The sequence below is a fragment of the Rattus rattus genome, chromosome 16, assembly GCF_011064425.1.
Source record: "Rattus rattus isolate New Zealand chromosome 16, Rrattus_CSIRO_v1, whole genome shotgun sequence".
In the NCBI taxonomy this organism is placed as follows: Eukaryota; Metazoa; Chordata; class Mammalia; order Rodentia; family Muridae; genus Rattus; species Rattus rattus.
The window spans coordinates 11,032,928-11,055,071 of NC_046169.1; the positions used below are offsets into that span (position 1 = coordinate 11,032,928).

Here is a 22,144-nt window from a genome sequence, read left to right on the forward strand (position 1 = left end):
TCAAAAACCCAACCGATCAACCAACAAACAAAATGGGGATCAGGGACCACCATCCTGAGATCCTAGGGACTTGGGAGGCACAGGCAGAGGGACAGTAAACTCAAGACCAGTGTGTGTCAAAACTGAAGCCCTATGTCAAACAAAACAAAGATAAAAACAAAACCAACAATGGCTAGGGGCATGGCTCAGTTACAGAATAAGTGCCTAGAATCTCACAGTGAGGGACTGGGGCCATGGCTCAGTGGTAGAGCAGCTGCCTAGAATCCCCCAGTGAGGAGCTGGGGGCGTGGCTCAGTGGTAGAGCCCCTGTCTAGAATCCCCCAGTGAGGGGCTGGGGTGTGGCTCAGTGGTAGAGCCCCTGCCTAGAATCCCCCAGTGAGGGGCTGGGGTGAGGCTCAGTGAGGGGCAGTGAGGGGCTGGGGTGTGGCTCAGTGGGAGAGCCCCTGCCTAGAATCCCCCAGTGAGGGGCTGGGGGTGGGGGTGGGGTGAACACCTGCAAGGCCTTGGGTCCCATCCCTAACACAGTTAAAAAGAAAAAGCTACTTAGTGTCATCAGAGGCCCCTCCCTCTTCCAGCAGTGGTAGAGTTGGTCTTGCCAGTCAATCTCCACCTGACAGAGGGAGACAAAGGGCCACAAACACAATGCAAATCCACCCACAAAGGGAAATTGCAAGTCTCAGACAAGGAAGATGATGAGATAGGGGCCTCAAAAGCTCCATTTGAATATCAAAGGCTTGAGAAGGGGCCTGGGGAGCCTGGAGAGGTCCTTGAATAGCTTTTCAGAAATGGCCTATTCCTTGAGGTTGCTGGGAGCCTGTCAGGATCCCCTGCTCCCTGTTTGTTAGAGATAACCCAACAATGAAAGCAGCCTGCTGGGTGTCTGGGTTTCTTTCTCCTAAGAATTAGTGCACTGTTGCAAATATTCTCTCCATTGTGTCTGATGCAAGATAAAAATGAATGTGTTTTTTTCAGGTTTCCTTTGATGCCCACTCTCTACCCTTGTTCCACCCCCTCCCCTCTCCTGTGTCCGTGTTGCAGGCTCTGTGCATGTGTGTACGTGTTTATGCCCTATGCTGGTCCTCAGGGGAGCGTGTGGAGGTTAAAGGTGGATATCTCTTTGCTGCTCTAGAGTTTGAAGGTCTATTGCTGAACCCACAGTTTCCCCAGTTTGGCTAAACTGTCTGTCTGTCTGAGCCCTGGCACCCCCACTCCCATCCCCCAGGTTACAAATGTTGCTTTTGCATGGATGCTGGGATTTGAAGCCAGGTCCTCATGCTTGAGCAACAAATAGGATACCCACTGGGCTATCTCTCCAGTCAGCAAAGCCTCCGTTTTAGATGAGTTTATTGATAGCCTTTCTCTCAGCAGTGAATGAAGGGGGTTTGTGCCTGCTTTGTTTCCCACTTCCCCTGCCAGGCGCCTTGGGCCGCCCACCCAGCTTCCTGTCCAGGGTATAGCTTTTCTCCAGAGCTTTGCTGTTTCTTGGCCCCTATAGCTGTGAGCAGGATCTCATCAACTCACGGGATTCATGTCTCCAGGGATTCGGGGAAGCCTAGGGTCTCTTTCATCAGGCACCAGACCTAGTGGACTCCACCACAGCATGGATGCTGGCTGGGTTTGCAGCAAAATTCTCTGTGCTAACTGAAGTTCTCAGGAAGAAAAAAAAGCTGGACCTACACCACTACAACTTCTATGACCCTAGAGAGTTGGAATGTTACAGGTCGGGGAGTCGAATTATCTTTGGCTATCTTAGTCCCTAAATATCCCACCACTGTGTGCAATCTAATAGCATTGTGACTGATACATAAATCCTTTTGATTTACAGATCCCAGCTTCTCTAACTGAAAGGCTAAAAATGTCACCGGGTAAGTCTGAGGTCTAAAGTGGATCTTACTGCAACCTAGCTATCCGGTGTTCCCACCGATTTGTTCCACCCATAAATTCAAAAGCGTTCTTGTTTAAAATTCCCTTTGTTCTGCCACTATAAAAACTGTAAGGAATTGTTATCATGCTGGAACATGATATTTGAGGCAACCTGAATCCGTGTTCTCCTCAACCACGGTCACTCAAATTTGACTCCCAAGTAAAATAGCTCCCATTTGTTGAGGTGAGAGCTGGTTTTGTTTGTTTTTATTTTGTCTTTGCATCAAACCTTTTGAGTACAGCTGGGAAGCTACAATGGCTCATCTCCACCCTGGGCTAGTCCCTGAAGTATCCTGAAACTTCGTGTGGTGCAAGTTAAATTTCCAGGTTCTGAAGGGTATAGGGCTTGGGGGAGGGCGCAAAGACACATGATGTGAGGTCACAGACCAGGCAGCTGGGACCTGGCCCATTTGGAAACCATTGCACTGGAGCGTTAAATGGAAAAGATGGAGCTTTCTGGGAGTTACCACAAAGCCCTGGTGGCTGCACTAAGTGCCTGGGCTTTGAGGCTGATCTGGGAGTTACACAGTATCCTTCTCCCATCTGGCTTGTCAAGTTATTGCTGTGTCTGATGGAGTGCTCTCCCAGGCTCACGGCACTCCCTTCCCACACCCAGGACCAGGTCGCTGATGACAATGTATCTTCAGGCCCAGTGCCTGTGAGGTCAGAAGGGGGTGAAGAAGCCACCTGGTGCTTTGGGGGGATCTGAAACTGCTTGGACCCAGCTACCCGCTGACATTTATTTTTAACGACCTCCATTAATTATTCAATTTCTAATGGACGAGGGTTTTGGAAGCCAATCAAAGCAAGTTCCATTCCATCTGGAAGCTCTCCGGGGGGGCCTTGATTTATGACCATGGGGTGTATAGGAACACCCCAGGCTGTCAGTTACTAATGGACTTCCCCTGCTTGTCACCCTCCCTGGTGACCCCTCCACTCTTCTCAAAACAGGAGCAGGTTCTTTTTCTGGGAGGAAGTTGCCCTCAGGCCTTAGCACAGCAGTGGGGAGTGGTTGCGTCGGGCTGGCTTTTGCTCACCATCTTGCAATGTGGTCACGGCCTCTGTTTCTGCACTGAAGTCACTGTCCCCAATGTCGTTGGTGGCCTTCAGGCGCAGCTTGTAGGAGGTGAAAGGCCTCAGCCTGCAATGGAAAGAAATCAGTAACTGTAGTGAGTCTGTCGGTCTGTCTGTGCAACGACTAAGGAATCATGGAGAGGCAGACAGATGTTTCCTCTGCCCCAGGAACTGCTCAGTTGGGTCACCCTGCAACCAGGATGGACAGAACCACTCAGTGGATACAGGTACTAGATCCTTTCAGGGCCCACTAGACTGCCATGGTGCCCTGGGGAAGACAGTTTCACTGAGGGAGATCAGGGAGACAATTTTGTCCAGAGGACATTCAATATCTCTTTAATAAGATGCTACACAGTAAATTATTGCTTATGTAGGCCAAGGATAGAGGGGTAGAGCAGGGGTTGGGCTCAAGGGAGGAGCTGAAAGATCTGTCTTTTAGCTCTAATGTATCCAGAGCAAAGCTTGCCCCTCACTCCTCCCTAGTGTTCCTGTCGGGGCTCTGTCCTGGCCCATCACCCTCCTTGGATTCCTGATGTCTCTGCTCTACCCCAACCAGACATGCCTCACAGTCCTTCTCCCTTTCACATGCTGAGCCCATGCTACACCAAGGGTGAGCATACACTGCCCAGCTTGTACTAGGGACAAAATTCCCAGGCAGGATCATCAGGCAGGAAGGAAATGATGGGCCAGTAAGGAAATGCTGGCTTCAAAGACAGGTTATGTTCTTTGAAAACCTATAAGCAATTCCAGAAAAAAAAAATGTGGATTAAAGTTCTGGGATGGGGGGGGGGCAAGAGAAAGAAGTAAAGAAAGAGGAAAAGGTCATTCTACAAGGCTGCTTGATTGGTTAGAACTAGAATGTCACATGTTGGGAGGAAGTTACCTTGGACTCCCATTAGTCCCCTAAATAGCCGTCAGTGTCCACCTCTGGGTGCGAACATACATTCAGGTGACGTTTAGCCAAATCCTTTCACCTCTGGCTTCCTTGGACCTCTGGCTTCCACACCCACCCAAAGACAAAGACTGTCCTCAGACAGCATCTGAAGCTAGAGCAGAGACCTCCTCCACTCTCTGTAACCACCTATGTGCTGTTTCCAACAGTGTATTTTAAATTGCCTTGACTTAAGGCTTTCTCTGTGTTACCATAAAAACTTCATGGACTTGTGACCATGTTGGAACATGGTATTTGAAGTAGTCTGGGTCTGTGTCCCCAGACTATGTTCACTCATACTTGACTTCAGAATACATTCTATCCCTTGAGGTGAGAGCTGTGTTTTTGAGGCTGTCATGACCAGAGTATGTTTGTGGTCCCTTGCCTCTGAATACATTCGATTACAGCATTTCCCTAAAGTTCCACTCAGAGTCCCTGGAATGGTCTGGCCTTGCCAATTCCTAGACCCCTATAGGCCTGGCTTCACCAGCAGCAACCGGGAGACTCTGGCCTTAGTTGCCTTAACTCAGCTTAACCGAGAGGCCTCCAAAGGCCTGCTGCCTTGAGTGGTCTTTGCTGTGGTTTCTGGGGACAGCATTTGTTTAGCTCAAAGAAAGCACACCCACCTGTTCCCAGCTTTCCAGAAGCTACTGTGTCTAATTTCAGTGATAAATGCCAGCCTCGTGCACTAACTGAGACCCCTCATTTGAGTGTCGAGCTGCTTCCCTGGTATTGAAGACAGCATGGGACTCTTAAACACGTGAACTCTGACATACCTTCCAGTCTCTCACCCAACCATGCTTGGATGGGCCACTTTGCAGACACTTCCTCATCTGGTGTGGTGGTTTAAACAGGTTTGGCCCCCATAGATTCATGTGTTTGAATGCTTGACCTCCAGGGAGTGGCACTATTAGGAGGTGTGGCCTTGTTGAAGTAGGCGTGGCCTTGTGGGAGGAAGTGTGTCACTGGGGCCAGGTTTTGAGGTCTCAGATGCTCAAGCCAGGGCAGTGGCTCACAAACTCTCCTTGCAGTTTGCTGATTCAGATGTAGGACTCTCAGCTCCTTCTCCAGAGCCCTGCCTGTCTGGAGGCTGCCATGTTCCTGCCAACATGATAATGGACTGAGCCTCTGAACCTGTAAGCCAGTCCCAATTACATGTTTTCTTTGTAAGAGTTGCCATGGTCACGTTGTACCTCCATGGCAATGAAACTCTAACTGAGACATCTGGGTAGCTAATAGACAGACATCAGAAGGCTGTCCTGAGAATTAAATCAGAGGAGGCACTTGAGAGGCTCCGTAGTAAGCATTCATTTAAAACAGCTGATAGAGGGCTGGGGAGATGGCTTGGTGTGTAGAAGGGCTTACTGTGCAAGCATGAATAGGACCTGAGTTCAAATCCCTAATACCACATGGGTGGGTGTGGCTGTGTGTGAGACCCCAGTGCTGGGGGAAGGAGAGGCAGGCTTACTACCTGCCGGACTAGCTCCAGGTTCAGTAAGAGACCTTGTCTCAACGGAATAAGATGGGGATAGAGCAAAACACATGTTCTCCTCATGTAACCTGTGTATGACTTCACACACATGTGCACACACACACATACATTCACATACACAGAGCAATCATCAGGATAATTATTATTAATTAATATTATTTCTTAGATATTATCTTAAAAAGCTAAAATAAGAGTCCATCACATAACAATAACAATCCTGGATGCCCTTTGGTTCTTTCTTTCCTTCTTTCCTTCTTTCTTTCTTTTCTCTCTCTCTCTCTCTCTCTCTCTCTCTTTCTTTCTTTCTTTCTTTCCTCCCTCCCTCCCTCCCATTTTGCTTTGAGTCTGTAGCTAAGGCCGGCTATAAACTTACTATGCACCTGAAGATGACCTTGAACTCCTGATCCTCCTGTTTCTGTGTCCTCAAGACTTGGCATTGGAAGCATGTATCAACACATCTGGTTCTATGTAGTGTTGGAATGGTATCCAGAGTATTGTGTATGCCAGACAAGCACCCGACCAACTGAGCCACATCCGTGGCCCTCCTGTGGCTTCTTTATCATGGCCACACTATCATTCTCCATCCCTAAAGATGAGGCTAGGGCATCCTCAGGCATTCCTGCCCCTTAAGCACTGAGAGGTTCGATAATACTTTGCTGAAGAAATGAACACATTATGGTGACAGCACTGCTCCAAATCCTCTTGGGAAGGTAGAAGAAGAGGGTACGTGCCACATGCTGTAATACTGACCTTCCAGACAGGATGTGACCCTTGGACAAAAGTCCATAGCTGAGGAGGTCATAGGCCCTAGAATGTATGGCTGTATTTTCCTCAGTGGTCATGCTTTCAAAGTGTCTCCTAAATATTTATGTTTGAACCCACAGACCTGGGCTTCTCTCAGCCTTGATCAGAGAAACTTCTTTTGGCAGAGGGCAATACTTAACATGGGATGGGGGAATAACTTGTCACGTACTACAATGAAAGACTGAGTATTTAGACCTAAACTATACATCCATAGGTTCCCTTATGGCCCGGAGACCACTGTGAACGAGGATGCAGGAGGAACAGGAGAGCTGGAGGGTGGGGAGGAGCACTGTGAAATGCTGCCTCTGGGACACTGCATGGCTGTCACACAGGAACTCACAGCAGCCGGAGTAATGTACACAAGGTCAAGTAGCCAAAATGCCAGCTTGGATCGGGTTGATGTTCTCCAGCCTTGAACACCCAATCCTGGGGAGCTTCTGGGAGTTGCTAGGGGCAGGGGGAGAAATATTTATTTATCTACGTATTTAATGTTTGTGTGTGCACGTATGTGCATGCAGGTGCCATGGAAACCAGAAGAGAATGCCAGATCCTTAAGAACTAGCGTTATGGGCAGTTGAGAGTCACCTGATGTGGGTGCTGGGAACTGAACCCAGTCCTCTGCAAGCGAAGTAAGTGATTTTAATCACCGAGCCACCTCTCCAGCTCAAAGATTTATATTGTCTTTATTATGTATATGTGTATGAGCCTGAGTATGTATATGTGCACCACACATGTTACAGATGTGTCAGAGCCTGAATGTGTGTATGTGCACCACACACGTGACAGATGTCTCAGAGACCATAAGAGGATGCTGATTTCCCTGGAGTGGACCATGGATCATTCTTTCTTGAGTACCTGCAGGGAGTCTTATGACTCAGAAGAGAACTGTCATGATGGTGACTGGTGATCATGGCCCTGTCCTGGCCTACAGCTTCGCTGGCTCTAGCTGGCTCTAGTTCCCTGGAACTAGCATCCTATGTGCAAACGCATCTGGCCCCGCCCACTCCTGCTGATGTCACCTCTGATCATAGCTGACCCCACTATGCCCACTCCCTCCCATCTCAGTCCCAACCCATGCCCCCATCCTGCCAGGGTCAATCCTGCCTCAAGGACTCCCTGATAAAGGAGAGAAAGGCCTGCCCTTTGAACTCCCCTACATGCTTCCTCACTCTCCTCCAGGGCAACCTGAGCCTCTCCAGGGGGTTGGCCAAGCAGAATCTAAATGTAGCTCCAATGTTACCAGTCAGGGTGAGTCATTTGATTTTTATGGGTTTCACTTGGTTCATTTGTCAAAATGGAGATCAGAGCCCCTAAGACCACTTGTGAACACTGAATCGCCAACAGCCATCTAAGGGTCTTGGCACATAGTGGACAACTAATAAATGCTACTTTCTCTTTGCCTTCTGAAAGTTCTCTCTCCCTGCCTCTGTGGGTGAGGCGAAATTTACCCACAGTATGGGAAGTGTCCCCTGGCCCTTTGTACAATCTGTATGCCTTGCCTTCCAAACCTGGATGTTGTACAAGTCACATTAAGGCACAGTTTTGAGATAGATTGACATCTGTTTCCTCAGTATCCAAGATCCAGGAAATAAGGAGACCTCACAGCACAGGGACTGAACTCTATTACATACACTAGTCTGTAATGCCTTGTGAGCCATGGTCACATCATCTAGCATGAGCTAGAACTGTGGATGTTCACATGTGAGTTTTACCTGCACTGCCAAAGCCCTTCAGAAAGCGTTGTGCTGTGGGTAACGGTGGTGGTTGGAATAGGTGTGGTCCCCACAGACTCCTGTGTTTGAATGCTTGGCCCTTGGGGAGTAACACTATTAGGAGGTGTGGTCTTGTTGGAGGAAGTGCGTCACTGTGGAGGCGGGGCTTTGAGGTCATGTGTACTCAAGCCACACCCAGTGACACAGTCTTATTTTGCTGCCTTTGCACCAAGCTGTAGAGTCTCAGCTCTGTCTCCAGTACATGATGGTCTGTTTGCTGCCATACTTCCCTCCATTAGGACAATGGACTAAGTCTCTGAAACTGTAAGCCAGCCCCAGTGAAATGACACCTGGTCTGCTGCTTTATATTTCAGTCACGGTGTCTCTTCACAGCCATGGAGATCCTAGGACAGTTAAGACACAGCCTACAGTCCAGTGTCCCTCCCCAAGGGCTAAACTCACGGTCTCGGGAATACAAGTAGTTCTGCACGTATCACGATGTCAGCAGCTCCCATCCCCACCCTCATGCTGTGCTCTGGGCTCCAGTCACTTGAGCAGAGAGGCACCAGATCTCCACAGTTAAACTCTTGTCTTTCCTCTAGCCGATCTCATGAGGCAGATAGAAGTATACTTAGCTGCTGGGATTATTAGAGGTGACATCATGACAGTGGACAACAACGGCCTCTCGGGACGCTGTCCGAGACAGGCTTCCCTTCTGGTTCTTGCCCACTAGGAAACTGACAGGTCTCCTTTGAAGAAAATGAAACCCGGGTCTTGAAACCAGGTGTTGTGGTTTGCCCTGAAGTTACTGTATTTTGATGCTAATTCCACTGCCCCAAGGACAGTTGCATAGTCAGGTACTCAGGACTCAGGTGACTTCACCAGAACCACCTCTCCATTGAATTTGTAAAGTACAGGTGAGGGGCAGGTACAGGATAGAAGGAGGCCTGTCATTGGAGGAGAAGGAAGGATGGGCGGGAGAGAAGTTTGAAGGAAGAGGAGGAGACTAAGAGAGAGGAAGAGACAGGAGGGAGAGAGGGGAGAAGCCATGGCAGGACAAGATGGCAGGTGATGTTAAGATTCTGCTCTGTGTATTTACAGGTTGTTATTAATGTTCTCAAGGGATGCATAGTACTGGGCTTTGTATGTTTAAGTGGGCAATTATATCATACCAATTGGGTCAAAGATTACTGTGTTGTGTGTTCTTTTATGTGAGGGTTTGAGTGTAGGAAAGTGTGCGGCTGGGCTATGTTTCCGCCAAGATATCTAGCAGATATCTGGGGCACCATGGCGCGGACCTAGCGGGGTAAAAGACAATTACTCCTTTTTATTTTTATATTTTTACAACAACAACCAGGGTCCCCCCTTACCAAGCACAGTGTCTGTGGAGACTCTGTGGAATGCTTGGAAAGCAGGACTAAACTTTTTATTTTGTCTTTCACATGACCAGACAAAGGGGTAGAGTTGTTATGCCTCAAAGAGAAGTGGTGTTTTGGGCCTTCACCTCCATTCATTCACCCATCTCCTTCCCACCGCCTCTTTCCCAGGATCTGCCTTTGGGGGCACTGGAGCATGGGTTCAGCCCCATTCTTCTTGCCTCCCAAGTCCTTGGGCTGGGGTGTAGCCCATCTGGAATATGGGATCCCTGAAGATTTGGGGTCCCTGGTATGGAAAGTGTCAACAGAGACAGGGGGCTAACTCTCAGTAGGACATCTCCTTGGACACACAGACACCTACTGTGTGAGCTGGACAGGGCCATGGTGGAGACTTTCAGAGTAAGGGCCCTCTGGTGAGTAGGGGCCCTTTTTCTTCCAAAACCTTTAATTTAATTTTTTATTAATTAAAAAAATAGGTTTTTTTCCCATTAGCATTTCAACATGTTCTCTATCATGCTCAGATCACAACTCCTAACTTTTACACACGTGTATTTCGTATGGGAGCCAGGAAATCATAAAGGGGTCCAAGAGGGGCTAAAAGGAGGCTCTGTGGTGGAGAGGTGGTTATGGAAGAGGAAGGAGGGATATAGGTGTGGAAGGAAGGGTGGGACAAGGCGAAGGGGAGGGGCATCTCATACACACCGACAGTGAATACCTACGAACAGGAAACCCGCTACTTAAATATTAGATCAAGTTGGGTAACCCAGCATGATGGGTAACATTCACTCCCAACCTGACAGACTCTAGAATCACCCTGGAGTCACACCTCAGGGAATGCCTGCAGGGGGTCACCTACATTGGGTTAATTGGTGTGTGAGACCCACTCTAAGTATGACTGGCACCATTCCAGGGGCTGGGGTCCTTGAATGGTGAATGACTGAGAGGAGCCTGCTGACAGGCTAGTATGTAGTATGTAGTATGTAGTATGACAGGATGATGACAGGACTAGAGGCCTGAAGCTCCTGCCCCATGCCTTCAAGGCCCTGAGTGACTGCCTCAAACTGGGAGCCAGAATAAAGCCTTCTTCCCTTAGGCTGCTTTCAACAGTTTTTGTTGTTGTTGTTGTTTGTTTCTGTTTTGTTTTGTTTTGTTTTTTTGTCACAGTAGGGAGACAAATGACTTAGACTCCAGGTTCAGAAAGATGAATACTGAATGCTTCTCGGCCGCTGCCCCACATCCCACCCCCACCCCCACCCACCGTGCCCCTGCCCCTCAGCCCCTACCCCGCTTCTCCCTGTACCCTTGTCCTTTGCCCCCTCCACTCTCCCCACTCCCCTTACTCTAGGCCCTGTTCCCTCTGCACCCCCTGCCCCTCTTACCCCTCCTCCCCAACTCCCCTGCCTCCCCCCCAGTTCCCCTGCTCCCCCTGCACCTCCTACCCTCACCCTTCCTCTTCTGCTCCCCCTGCTCCCTCCATCTTCCCCACCCCTTCTCCTCCCCCATCCCCTCTACTCCCCACCCTACCCCACCTCCCCACCATCCACTCCACAGTACCTTTCAACAGCACAGAGGGTGGCCTCGTGGCTGATAGACGAGGAGTAGGTCTGCCATTCTCCACCGGGCAGCTCTCGAACCTGCACCGTGAAGTACCGGATCGGGGAGGCCCCATCGCTGCCAGGGACCCACTGGAGCCGGAGGCTACGCGCTGTCACTTCTGCCTGGGGTACCAGGAGCTCTCTAGGGGGCGCTGGCCTCTCTGCAACCAGAGGAAAAGAAAAGCTGGTACTCCAGGAGACCATTCCTTGCTGCCCCTGATGATTGCTGATGAGAGACCCTGTGCGGGACAGGCACCGGGAAAGGAAGTCCTGAGGCTAGAGAGTAGGGCTAGCTTAGCAGGATACATACTTGCCATGCAAGCATGGGGACCCACGACCAAGACCCAGATCCCACACAAAAATTGGGACGTAATGGTGCATTCTTTCAATTCCAGTTCTAGAGAGGTGGAAAAGACCCCTGGCTGGGGTTTACCAGCCAGCCAGCCTCACCTAATGGGAGAATTTCAGGTCCCACTGAGACCTGTCTTAAGAATTAAGACCTACTCTGTCTTAAGAAACGGAGTAGGTGGTACCTGAGGAAGGAAACCAACACACAAGCCTGGCCTTCTGACTTCTATGTGCACTCATACATGCAGTCCCCCCACATGTGAACACATGTATAAGCGTGTTTCCCCTCCTGTGCTCACAAAGAAAGAAAAGCAAGTTCTCAGTTTGGGAGAGGAGGTTATCTTACAGCTGACATTGGCTACACCAGATCAGGTCTGACTTGGAAGCAGGACTTGTTCACACAGCAGAACCAGCCAGAAGGCCCCAGCCCCTACCAGCAAGGGTGAGTGTGTCCGGATGACAGCCGGCCGACATCTCAGGCGATGCTCTTTCAAAGCCTCCTTTGCACACTGTCTGATTTGGAGGCTTAGCTCATCCTTAAAGCCTAATTTCTTTTTCTTTATAGTTAACCTGGGTCTAAGACAAGAAAGGCCTCTACTGGGTTCTCTTGGGAGGTGGGAGGCAAGTGCGGGGGTGGGGATGTGGGAGATCCTCGTGGAAGGGTTAAAATGTAGGATACCTGAGGCCTGCCTTGGTCTTGAATGGGTACCATGTGCCTGACACTGTGTTTCTTTCTGTCCCCCATTGATTTCAACAGAGGAACTCCATAGAGGGAGAAATAATTGTTTAATTGTTTATCATGGGGATTATTGATTCTGATTAAAATGTGTGACGTGTAATAAAGCAGCCATCGATTGTGGGCCCCACTGTGACAGGGATGTGAGAGGCGCTTCGATCTGGTTCAATCAACAGGCCTGGCTGTGAATGCATACGCTGGCTGGAGGCCTGATTTCTGTAGGGAGCAGTGGACCTGTGGTGGCTGGCATAACAGCAGGAGTGGAAAAATGTGTTCATGTGGATGGGCTCTATAAGGGCTCAAGACTTTCTCATTCATTCAAAATTGATGAGTTGGGGAGATAGCTCCAGGCCTAGGTAATTCTGGTACCATGAGAACCAGGGTTGGATCCCACAACCTGTGAGCAAAGCTGCCCAGAGAATGCTCATGCTTATAATCTGGGAGGTAGGGACAGGCTGTGGCTTGATGGCCAGTTAGCCTAGCCAAATCAGCAAGTGCCAAGCCAGTGGGAAACCCTGTCTCAGAGAATAAGGTAGAGAGTGTCTCAAGGAATGATATCTGAGTCAACACTCTACCAAGTCACATGTATAACCTACACATGTATGCAAACACTCACTCACATGTACGTACTCACACAAACAAGTACACATACAAACATGCACACGCATGCAGTGTTGAGCATTTCTATAGAACACATGACCTCAGGAAGAAGGAAAGGTGGCTGTCTGAGAGTCTTTAGAGCAAAGGCCCTCGTCACCAGTTCTTGAAAACACTATTAAGCACTCTGGTGACCAGACTGCAGCCTCCAATCCCTGGAGGGCCCTCCTAGCACTCCATCTTTAGGTATGGTGTTCCAGGCGTTGAAGGTGTCATCAGTACCTGAGTTCACGCTCATCCTCCCAAAGGACCCAGTAAGACATCCACTCCAAAGGTCGGAAGCAAAGGGATATGGTAGGAGCCCCCACACATGTGCTCAACAGGAGGGCTAGAGACTTTCTCATTCATCCCTAGCAAGGCATGGGTTTGGTCTATGTACCCACTACAGCTAGGTGTAATGGCATATACTTCAGCCCCAATGTCTAATAGAAACAGGTTAGGTGGCGGCAGCACAGGCTTTAATCTCAGCACTTGGGAGGCAGAGACAGGAGGGTCTCTGAGTTCAAGGACAGCCTGGTCTACAGAGTGAGCTCAGGATAGTCAGGGCTACACAGAGAAACCCTGTCTCAAAAAACCAAACCAAACCAACTAACTCACCACCACTACCACCACAACCACATCATTATCAACAACAATCACAACATGAACGACGACAACAAAAAAGAGGCAAAAGCAGGAGGATCTGGAGTTCAAGGCCAGTGTGGGCCATTTGGTGAACCTGCCTGCATTTAGACTATCTTTATCTTAGGGAGATCAGGCTGTCCCACACCTCCTGAGCTGAGAACAAGATCAAACCTTTGGTAAAAAGGGTGCCTGGGGTCTCTCATAGTCCCAGCCCACACAGCCATATTTTTGAACACATGAGTAAGGTTAACCTTTTCTCTTTTAAGTTGTTTTTCAGGAATATTGTGTCATGGTAATGAAAGGCTGAGTGTCAGCCTGAAGCTGGGAAAACCCTGGAAAAGGGGTATGCTCAGCTTGGTGACTCCCGGAAGGCAGGTGGCCTGACCAGGCTGCAGCCACTGGAAGGAGCCGGGCTCAGTCGGGGAAGGTTGATGGACCTCGGGTCTGCTGGGAACTTGCTGGTTCAGGGCATGGGAGGTGAGGCCTGACTGTGCAAAGATGAGGAATGATTGTGTCAGCGCACAAGGCAGGCACAGTGGGTCTCGGGGCAGCATGACCCATTCTTCACCCGGCAGGCTTCTCCTGGGACGGAGACTTGGTTTCCTCTCTGATAAAACCTTAGGAGGTTTTGGTGAGAGCTGGGGGTGGGAGCAGAGGAGGTGATGCTTGGAGGTAGCCAGAGCAAGACAGAAGCTCCATGCCGGCCTCCTTCCGCTTAGATTGAAGCGCTCTGAGTTTGACTCCTTGCTCCCTGAGATGATCTGTTTTCAATCTTGTAATAAACATCATCCCAATGCCACAGTGACACTCATACCTGTTGGTTGAATATTTACATCACACCTTGAGAGCCATGTTGACGAGAGGGAGAGTGCTTGGCTGTCCTGGGCACTGTGCTAAGTGACCCACACAGGCATCCCAAGGCAGGGCCATAGCAAAGAGAGGGGAAGGGTTTGCCAAGGCCTCACAGTTCTGAGCCTTGAGCTCAGGGCTTCTCCTGTGAACCTTTCTGGCCCAGTTCCCTGGACCGCTGGGTCTGGCTGTGATGGCAGCCTCCCTTGTGTGGCTCTCTTTCTTGTGGCACAACATTGTTATTTTAAAGTAGAGATTATCTTGGATTGGTAGCCACAGTAAGTAACTGAGCAGAATAATATAGTATTAGTTATATGAATGGTGATGGAGCTGGTGACACTCCTTAGTAGATGGAACATAGAAGGGTCGTGGGACCCTCACTTGGGATTCCAGCCCATTATTCCCTCCTCCCCACACCTAGCTAGCTGCAAGTGATCCTGGTAGATGCTAGATTATACAGGAAGTAGAAGGCTGACTTAAAGGGAGACTCCTCCATGAAGTCATCACTGTGCGTGATACGTGTGATGACGCTGTTCAAGGGTCACCAACACACTTGTGAGTGAAACCCCACCCTCTGTGCAAGGTAAGCAGACCCAATAAACACTCTGGTTCTCCAAGCTGGATCTTGGTGGAATTCTTACATTCGTCTGTCTGCTGTGCCCTATGTGGTCAGGAAAGGAGGCATATCACCTACGCCTGGACGTATGACTTCCGAAGAGAGGCCGATTGGGCTGCCGTGGAAGGTTCTAGAACAGTGGTTCCCAACCTGTGAGTTGTGCCCCCCCCCCATATCAGATATTTACATTATGACTCATAACACTAAAGCCAAAAGGGCAATAAAATACTTGTATGGCTCACCACATACAGGAACTGTACTTAAGGGTCACGGCATTAGGAAGGTTGAGAACTGCTGCTCTAGCGTGAGGCTCAGGTTGCGGGTAAGAGCCTGCTGAGATAGGATCCAACCCAGACTATCACAGGAGGAGCTGGCCCTGTGGTGGTCTGAGGCAGCTGCACTGGTGCAGATCAATAAAAGTGCCTCAGCTGCCCATCCTCCTCTTCTGTGAAATCAGGACGTCCCTGAGGGAAGGTACGTACAAGGTACACCACACACCTGGCCCTCAGCATGGAGCAGGGTAAGTGTCTCCAAAGGACGGTGGCCAAGGATACAGCTTTTCAGAAAACACCTACTGTGAGTGTGCTCACCAGAGGGACGCAGTCTAAAACATTAGACAGCGGCTGGTGACTTCAAGGGCTCACACTTACCAGACTAGAGATTCTCAACCTGTGGGCCAAGACCCTTTGGGGGCTGAACAACCCTCTCACAGGGGTTGCCTAAGGCCATCAAAAACCACAGATGTTTACATTAAAGTTCATAGAAGCAGCACACTTACAGTTATGAAGTAGCAACGAAAATAATTTAATGGTTGGGGAGGTCACCTCGACATGAGGAACTGTATTAAAGACACCATGGCCCATGTCTTTAACTGGGTTGCTGGCTAGCCAACCTAGCCCACAGAGTTAGCTCTAGGCTCAATGAAACACTGCCTCAAAACAATAAGGTGGAGAGCCTTAGGGGCAAAGACACCCCATCTCCAGCCTCCACATAGATGCACACACATGTGCATGAGTACCCGCAAACACACACACTGAACACATGCACACAAATACGGTACACAGGTTAAGAAATGAAAAAGCTAATCTGCCTAGCTCCCTGTCTTGCCCAGGCTTCTAGGCCCTGTGGGCAAGAGTGGGAGTGAGGACTGCTGTGTGCCTTGCAGTCTACAGTCAGATTTGGGCCTGGGGGTTTACCTCTCTTCTCCGTGGTGATAACTGTGGCCTCCAGGGGCTCGCCCCAGCCCTGTCTCGTCTTAGCAGACAGTCTGAAGATGTACGCAGACTCCGGGGCCAGCTCTGTGGCCGTGAACTGCCGCACGGTGGCACCCACCTCAACAGTGGTGAAGGTGTGAGGACTGCCGCTGGCCAGGCGGTAGGCGATCTGGTAACCTGTGGGAGCGGGGAGCAGAGTCAGGGAAGTCATATCAGCCACTTACTTCTTTACTTGCCCAGAAAACGCACACTCCGGACACCCCCCATCATCAGACCAGATTGGAAACCTAAACAGGGCTTGCCCTCTCTCTGTTCCTTCCCGAAGCTCTGTGGGGTGCATATTGATAGGGAGGTCACAGCCCTGGCAGTGAGTGCCGGGCGTCTGAGCTCAGTCCTCTGTGAAACTTGTCTCACAGTTCATTCTTCACAGGAACAAGAGGTGAACACAGCTTCATCTTTCCTCCGATGTTGCATGCCCAGAGAATGCAACCAGACCCAGGACCCCCGCACTGTTCCCCATGGGAGGTTGTCATGAACCTGTGACTCTCGCTCTTCCACCCCCTTCCATCTCCCCTCCTATGGTGCAGCCCTTCCCTTCAGCCCAGCAGGAGAAGCAGGCGATTTGACACTGCTCGCAGTGGCTGGATTACTGCATAGTTACACTTGCACGATTCACTCCCTTCCTAGTTTCCTCCTCCGAGGCCTTCCCCACACCCTCATCCACAATTCCAGCCACCCAGCCTCCCTTCCCAGGCCTCCTAGCTCAGAGGCTCTGTGTTAAAGAGCTGAACACCTTCCAAAGTAGCGGGTTTGGCTGGCTCTGCGTGTCTCTCTGAGTTCCTTGATTATGAAGGGGTCACGGTTGATCAGACATTATTAATGATCAAATCCCTCCAACCAAGCAACCCCGATGTCTGCCTGCAGGCTTTGGAAGAAGCCTTGCCAAGTTCCCAGACCCAACCGTGAGCTGTGGGGCAGACTGCCTTCTGGGCTCCCGGACCACGTGTGGTCTGGGCTTCTGATTAAAACCAGAATGGATGGGGTGCTGTGATGTGTAGAAAAAAAATTAATGACAACCCAAGTGTTCACGTTAAACAATGGGGACTCAGCAGGGGAAAAAGGAAAGCCTCGAACTGAGCAGGTCCTCCACAGCTCTGCTCTGTGGGGCAGCCTGCGAGGGGGCCCTCTGCAGGGACCAGGATGGGGCAGCTGCTCACCTCCTGTGGAGGCATGGCTCCTCCTAGTGCACAGCTCGGTCAGTGCCCTGCATGCCCTCAGGCAGTACTTCTGCTACTCCTGGTCCTCCTGGCCCTCCTGGCCTCGCCTTTAGCTCCAGGGGTTTCTAAGCTGCCTGGCTATTTCCACAACTGTATGGTATATCTCCTCCACTCCTCCAATGGAGGCAAGCAGGACACACCCACACAGAGGTCAGACTGAGCACACCCTCACTTTCAGACCCACTCACCGTGGGTCATCAATAGGGTGGCTGTCATTGCCATATCGACCAGGTGACACAATCCTCAGCCCTGTCCAGAGTGATGTACGGTGTGTATGAGGTGCTAACCCCAGGCCCCTTACTGGCCGTGGTCTCTGATGGAGCAGCTTTTCTTCCTGTCATGGAATCCAAGTGTTCTGAGATTCCCAGCAGTTGCTCCAAGGTTCTTATTTACTGACCAAGGACTGCAACCTAGAGATGGCTGGCCAGACCTCCTGGGCGACCTCTTCTCCCACCTCACTCAGTCATGGGGAAGTACAGCCTCAGGCCTTCAGAGGCTCTTGCACACCCAGCACCACAAAGTGAGATGTCACAGTGGCTGGACAGCCAAGTGCAGGGGACACGGTTCCGACAGTCTCGTTCCAGTGAGAGCTAACGGCAGTGGCCCCCAGCAGGTCAAACACACGGGGGCGATGCGTCTGGAAAAAGGTTACAGTTTGCCCAGGGTTGCTGATGATGGATGCCCCAGGTCTGTCCTACATTTTTTTTTTTTTTTTTTTTTCCCAGAAAGAACCACCTACACTTCCAGAAAGAAGACAGCCCCTCTCAGCTCTTGCTTGCTTCCAGGAATGTTCAACCATTCAACATGGTGACAGAAGCTGTCGGATACAGAGTTCATGCTTGAGAACCGTGCAATCAGGTTACCGAAAATCACTGCTCAGCCAAAACTCCTGGGCATTTACCCTAAAGGCTCCACGTTGATAAAGACACTTGCATATCTGTCTTACATAGCTGGCACTGTTCACCCAGCCACAGCTATGGAGCCATTCCAGGCATCCGGCAACATAGGAGTGATTAAGGGAGATGTGCTGCCTAGACAGCGAGATTAAAAACAAATGAATTCATGTGTACGTTTCTCCTCTGCTGTCTGTGCACCAAGTGTGTGTAATATCCACAGACGCCAGAAGAGGGCACCAGATCCTCTTCAACTGTGGTTACAGGCAGTGGTTAAGGTACTCAGTGTGGCGCTGGGAATCAAACCCAGGTCCTCTGCAAGGGCTAATACCTACTGAGCTATGGTTCTGGCTCCAAACAATGGACATGTGCGGAGTTATAATGAAGTTATATTGTTTTCAGAAAAATGGATTTAACTGAAAACAGTCATAAAAGTCACATATCATATTGAGAACTCACAAATGAGGGATTATTTGTGGTCCTCCGGTTTCACATAGATACGTGAAATCATATATGCATTCATAATGCATACAAACATATGTACAAGGAAAGCTATCTAGGGGGTAAAGGTGGAGGGAGAGGGAGGAGAAAAGAGGAAGTGGGGGGATGGGTTGGAATGTGTGCAACAAGCAATATTTTTGTTTTGTTTTGTTTTGTTTTTTTTTTCTTTTCTTTTTTTCCAGAGCTGAGAACTGAACTCAGGGCCTTGCGCTTACTAGGCAAATGCTCTACCACTGAGCTAAATCCCCAACCCCTAACAAGCAATATTTTTGAGAGCTTGAAAAAGAATCAATAACACAATAAAACTTTTCTGTAATGTTTTAAGTAAGTTTGTACTTTTGTGGGGTATCTTGGGGCTCACACAGCCCATGGGCCTTAATGGTGGGTGCACCTGCTTAGGTCCTGTACCCTCCTGGCAGAAACAACCTTCCACAGCTCTACAGAGCAGAGGTGTCTGAGAAGGACTCTGACTCTGTAAGCTCCCCCACTGTTAGACATGTGAAAAATGACCCCACAGCCACACCCTCTGTCTCTTGGGCTTGAAGGAGGTCCCAAAGGCTACATCTCACAGGCTGTTTGAGGTTCCCTGTGCTCCAGGCAAGAGGCTGCATCTCACAGGCACAGTGCAAGCACGGGACTTACCTTGTGGCCATTTCTCAGATTCCATGGGTTAACTGACATTCCCAAGGGGAAAAAAAAGCCTCCCCCTTGTCAAACATTCTCCAAGGTTGATAACTGATTAGACCATTGGTGTTTGCCACCGGTTGGACGTCATACAGGCAAATTATCTTGGGCTACCTCAGCCCCTAAAGTGCATTTACTGCCTGCATCCATGCCTGGCAGCCTGGGATGATTAGGTTAAACCCTCTGAAATGTACCAACAAGCCCTTGACTTACAACCAACACCCAAAGCTAAGCATGTCATCAGAGAGCGTCCGAGGCCTGTGCCAGTGACTTCACTCTGCTAGAACCCGCCTACCTGAGGTTCCCACCAACACATTTGAAAACTGTCCTGACTCATGATCTTCTTCGCTCATTGCTAGGAGAACCCATAACCGTTAGTTACCACATTGGAATATGTAATCGGGGATAACCTAAGTCTGTGTTCCGGGGCCACGCCCATACTTTGATATTTTGCTCCAGAATAAACTACCTCCCTTTGAGGTGAGAGCTGAGTCTGTTGTTGTTTTGCATGAACACATGTGACCAAGAAAACAGTCACAGCACCAGGTATCCATTGTCTACAGCTGGCCAATACTGTTGCCATGGTTGCCCCCTCACCAGGGAGTTATGGGCTGTTTGCTGCACCTGCAGTCACTTTGTCATAAGTTTTATTTTTTTGTTATTTGTTTTTTGTCTTCCCTGAGGGCCCATCCTTCTATCAGCCAGCCATGCTGCCTCAGTTCTACAGAAGCCTCGGACCCAGCCCCTGTGTCTCTAGGACCAACATTTAACCTTTCTTACATTTAGCCATAAAACAGGCCATGCCTAACCATGTCAGGCCTATCAAGTTAGCTACAGCTGATGCAAGCTTACTTGGAGTCCAGAGTTGAGGTTTGGTCTGTTCCTGTGTATTGCAAGGCCCCCAAGGCCTGGTTGTCCCAGAGGTGAGTCTACATGAAGACCCTGACTTCAAGTTATTTCTGATTGGTGAATAAAAACACCTAAGGCCTCTAGTTGGGCAGAACTGAGATAGGCAGAGCTGGGTGTTTCCAGACTTGGGGTCAAAGGAGACCACTGGGAGAGGGAGAAGAAGGTGGGAAGAGAAGAAAGACGCCATGGGTTAGGAGGAAAGAAAGCATGGCCATGAGGGAGGGCTGGCCAATTAGAGTTAAGAGCAGCCCAGATAAAACATGGTAGTAAGAAAGAACCCGGGGTTATCCATAGGCAAGTAGATTCCAACAGCAAGGAGGGTAGATGTCTCTGCCGAGCTCTGGTGCTGATTAAGGCTATTGTAAACAATACCACTGTGTGTCTTTTGAAACTGAGTGATCAAAGGTGGGTTAGAGTCCCCGGGTTGAGACTGAATATTTTCTACGACAGTCCAGCATGGAGTGGGTAACTTTAAAGTTGGATCCTGCATGGAAGCACACATTTTAGACTTCCTGCTTCTTCACTGACCAGGGGAATGTTACAACTTTAAAGCCTTTTTGTTTTTTCTTAAATATCTTTTTAAAAACTGTAATTTAAGGTTATGTGTGCAGGCGTATGTCATGTGTGTGTGCAGGTGCTCTTAGAGTCCAGAACGGAGCACCAGATTTCCTGGAGCTGAGGTTACAGTTGGGAGTCACCTAACATGGGCTCCTGGAATTGAACTCAGATCCTCTTCAAGAGCCATAGGCATTCTTAGCCACTGAGCCATCTCTCAAGACCCACCATTCTTCTGACTGTAAGCATATCTCTAGTCACGGAATCAGTATTTATTGTCAGTATTTTTAGTGGGATGGGGTAAACTAGATTTAAGCCTTCTTTCTTTAATTAAAAAAAGTGCAAAATCTAGCTCTGTAGGGCAACGGGCTGTGAAGGGTCCTGGTTGAAATAAGTCAAATTCTCAGATACCCTAAAAGGGATGGCAGGCATATTCCCAGTCTCCTAGGAGATCGGGGCCTACTCTCGTAGCTACAGCCCCCTACAGCCCCCTGTAGAGAGGTTTGAGACAGATCAGTCACATAGGGCAATGCCCAAGCCCCTCCTCTACAGGTGAGGATGTGACCACAGGTCACACAGGCTCAAGACAGATCAAAGAAGCAGGACCACGCCCCAAAATATGTAGATGAGGTCTTCCCAAGCTCTCAGGCCAAACCAATAGGAAGTGCCTGCTGTCAGAGGCTGACCCATCCAAAACTGTATTTAAGAATCCTGTTCAGAAGGAAACAGGTATACAAGAATTATTCCATCATATGAGAGTTTCTGTCATAAAAGCTGTAACACTGCCACTTGGAGAAGCTCCCTTGTACTCCTCACCAGCTAGTCAGTCTCCTGTTGCCTTAGCCCAGCCCAAGCAACTGAAGTGGCAGCAGCGGAAAGGAGCAGAAGCAGAGGCGGTGAAAGCAGTCCCCTGTCCCTGCCCAAGTTCTTTTTCCTTTGCCTGAATCCATACACCTAGCTGGACTAGAGAGCTCTGTGGACAGCCCCCGGGGAAAAGCACCACATAGCTCCCCTGAACCATTCTGCAGTCACAGCTACTCAGAATGAGGCAGGTTGAAAGCCTGGTCTACAGAACGAGTTCAAGGCTAGCTAGGGCAACATAGCAAGACTGCATTTCCAAATAAACAACATGGAAATCTCAGTGGTACACCACCTGCCTAGAATCCCCCAGTGAGGGGCTGGGGGCGTGGCTCAGTGGTAGAGCCCCTGCCTAGAATCCCCCAGTGAGGGACTGGGGGTGTGGCTCAGTGGTAGAGCCCCTGCCTAGAATCCCCCAGGGAGGGGCTGGGGTGTGGCTCAGTGGTAGAGCCCTGCCTAGAATCCTCCAGTGAGGGACTGGGGTGTGGCTCAGTGGTAGAGCCCCTGCCTAGAATC

At 49.8% G+C, this 22,144-nt stretch overlaps 1 protein-coding gene across 1 annotated transcript in view; it reads right to left on the reverse strand.

The window, feature by feature from the left end:
* Sdk1 (sidekick cell adhesion molecule 1) overlaps positions 1–22,144 on the reverse strand; it is a 429,935-nt gene that overhangs the window by 85,139 nt on the left and 322,652 nt on the right. Inside the window, 3 exon segments of the mRNA XM_032887198.1 lie at positions 2,961–3,064; positions 10,867–11,068; positions 15,934–16,128. Coding sequence (XP_032743089.1) covers positions 2,961–3,064; positions 10,867–11,068; positions 15,934–16,128 — 501 coding nt within the window.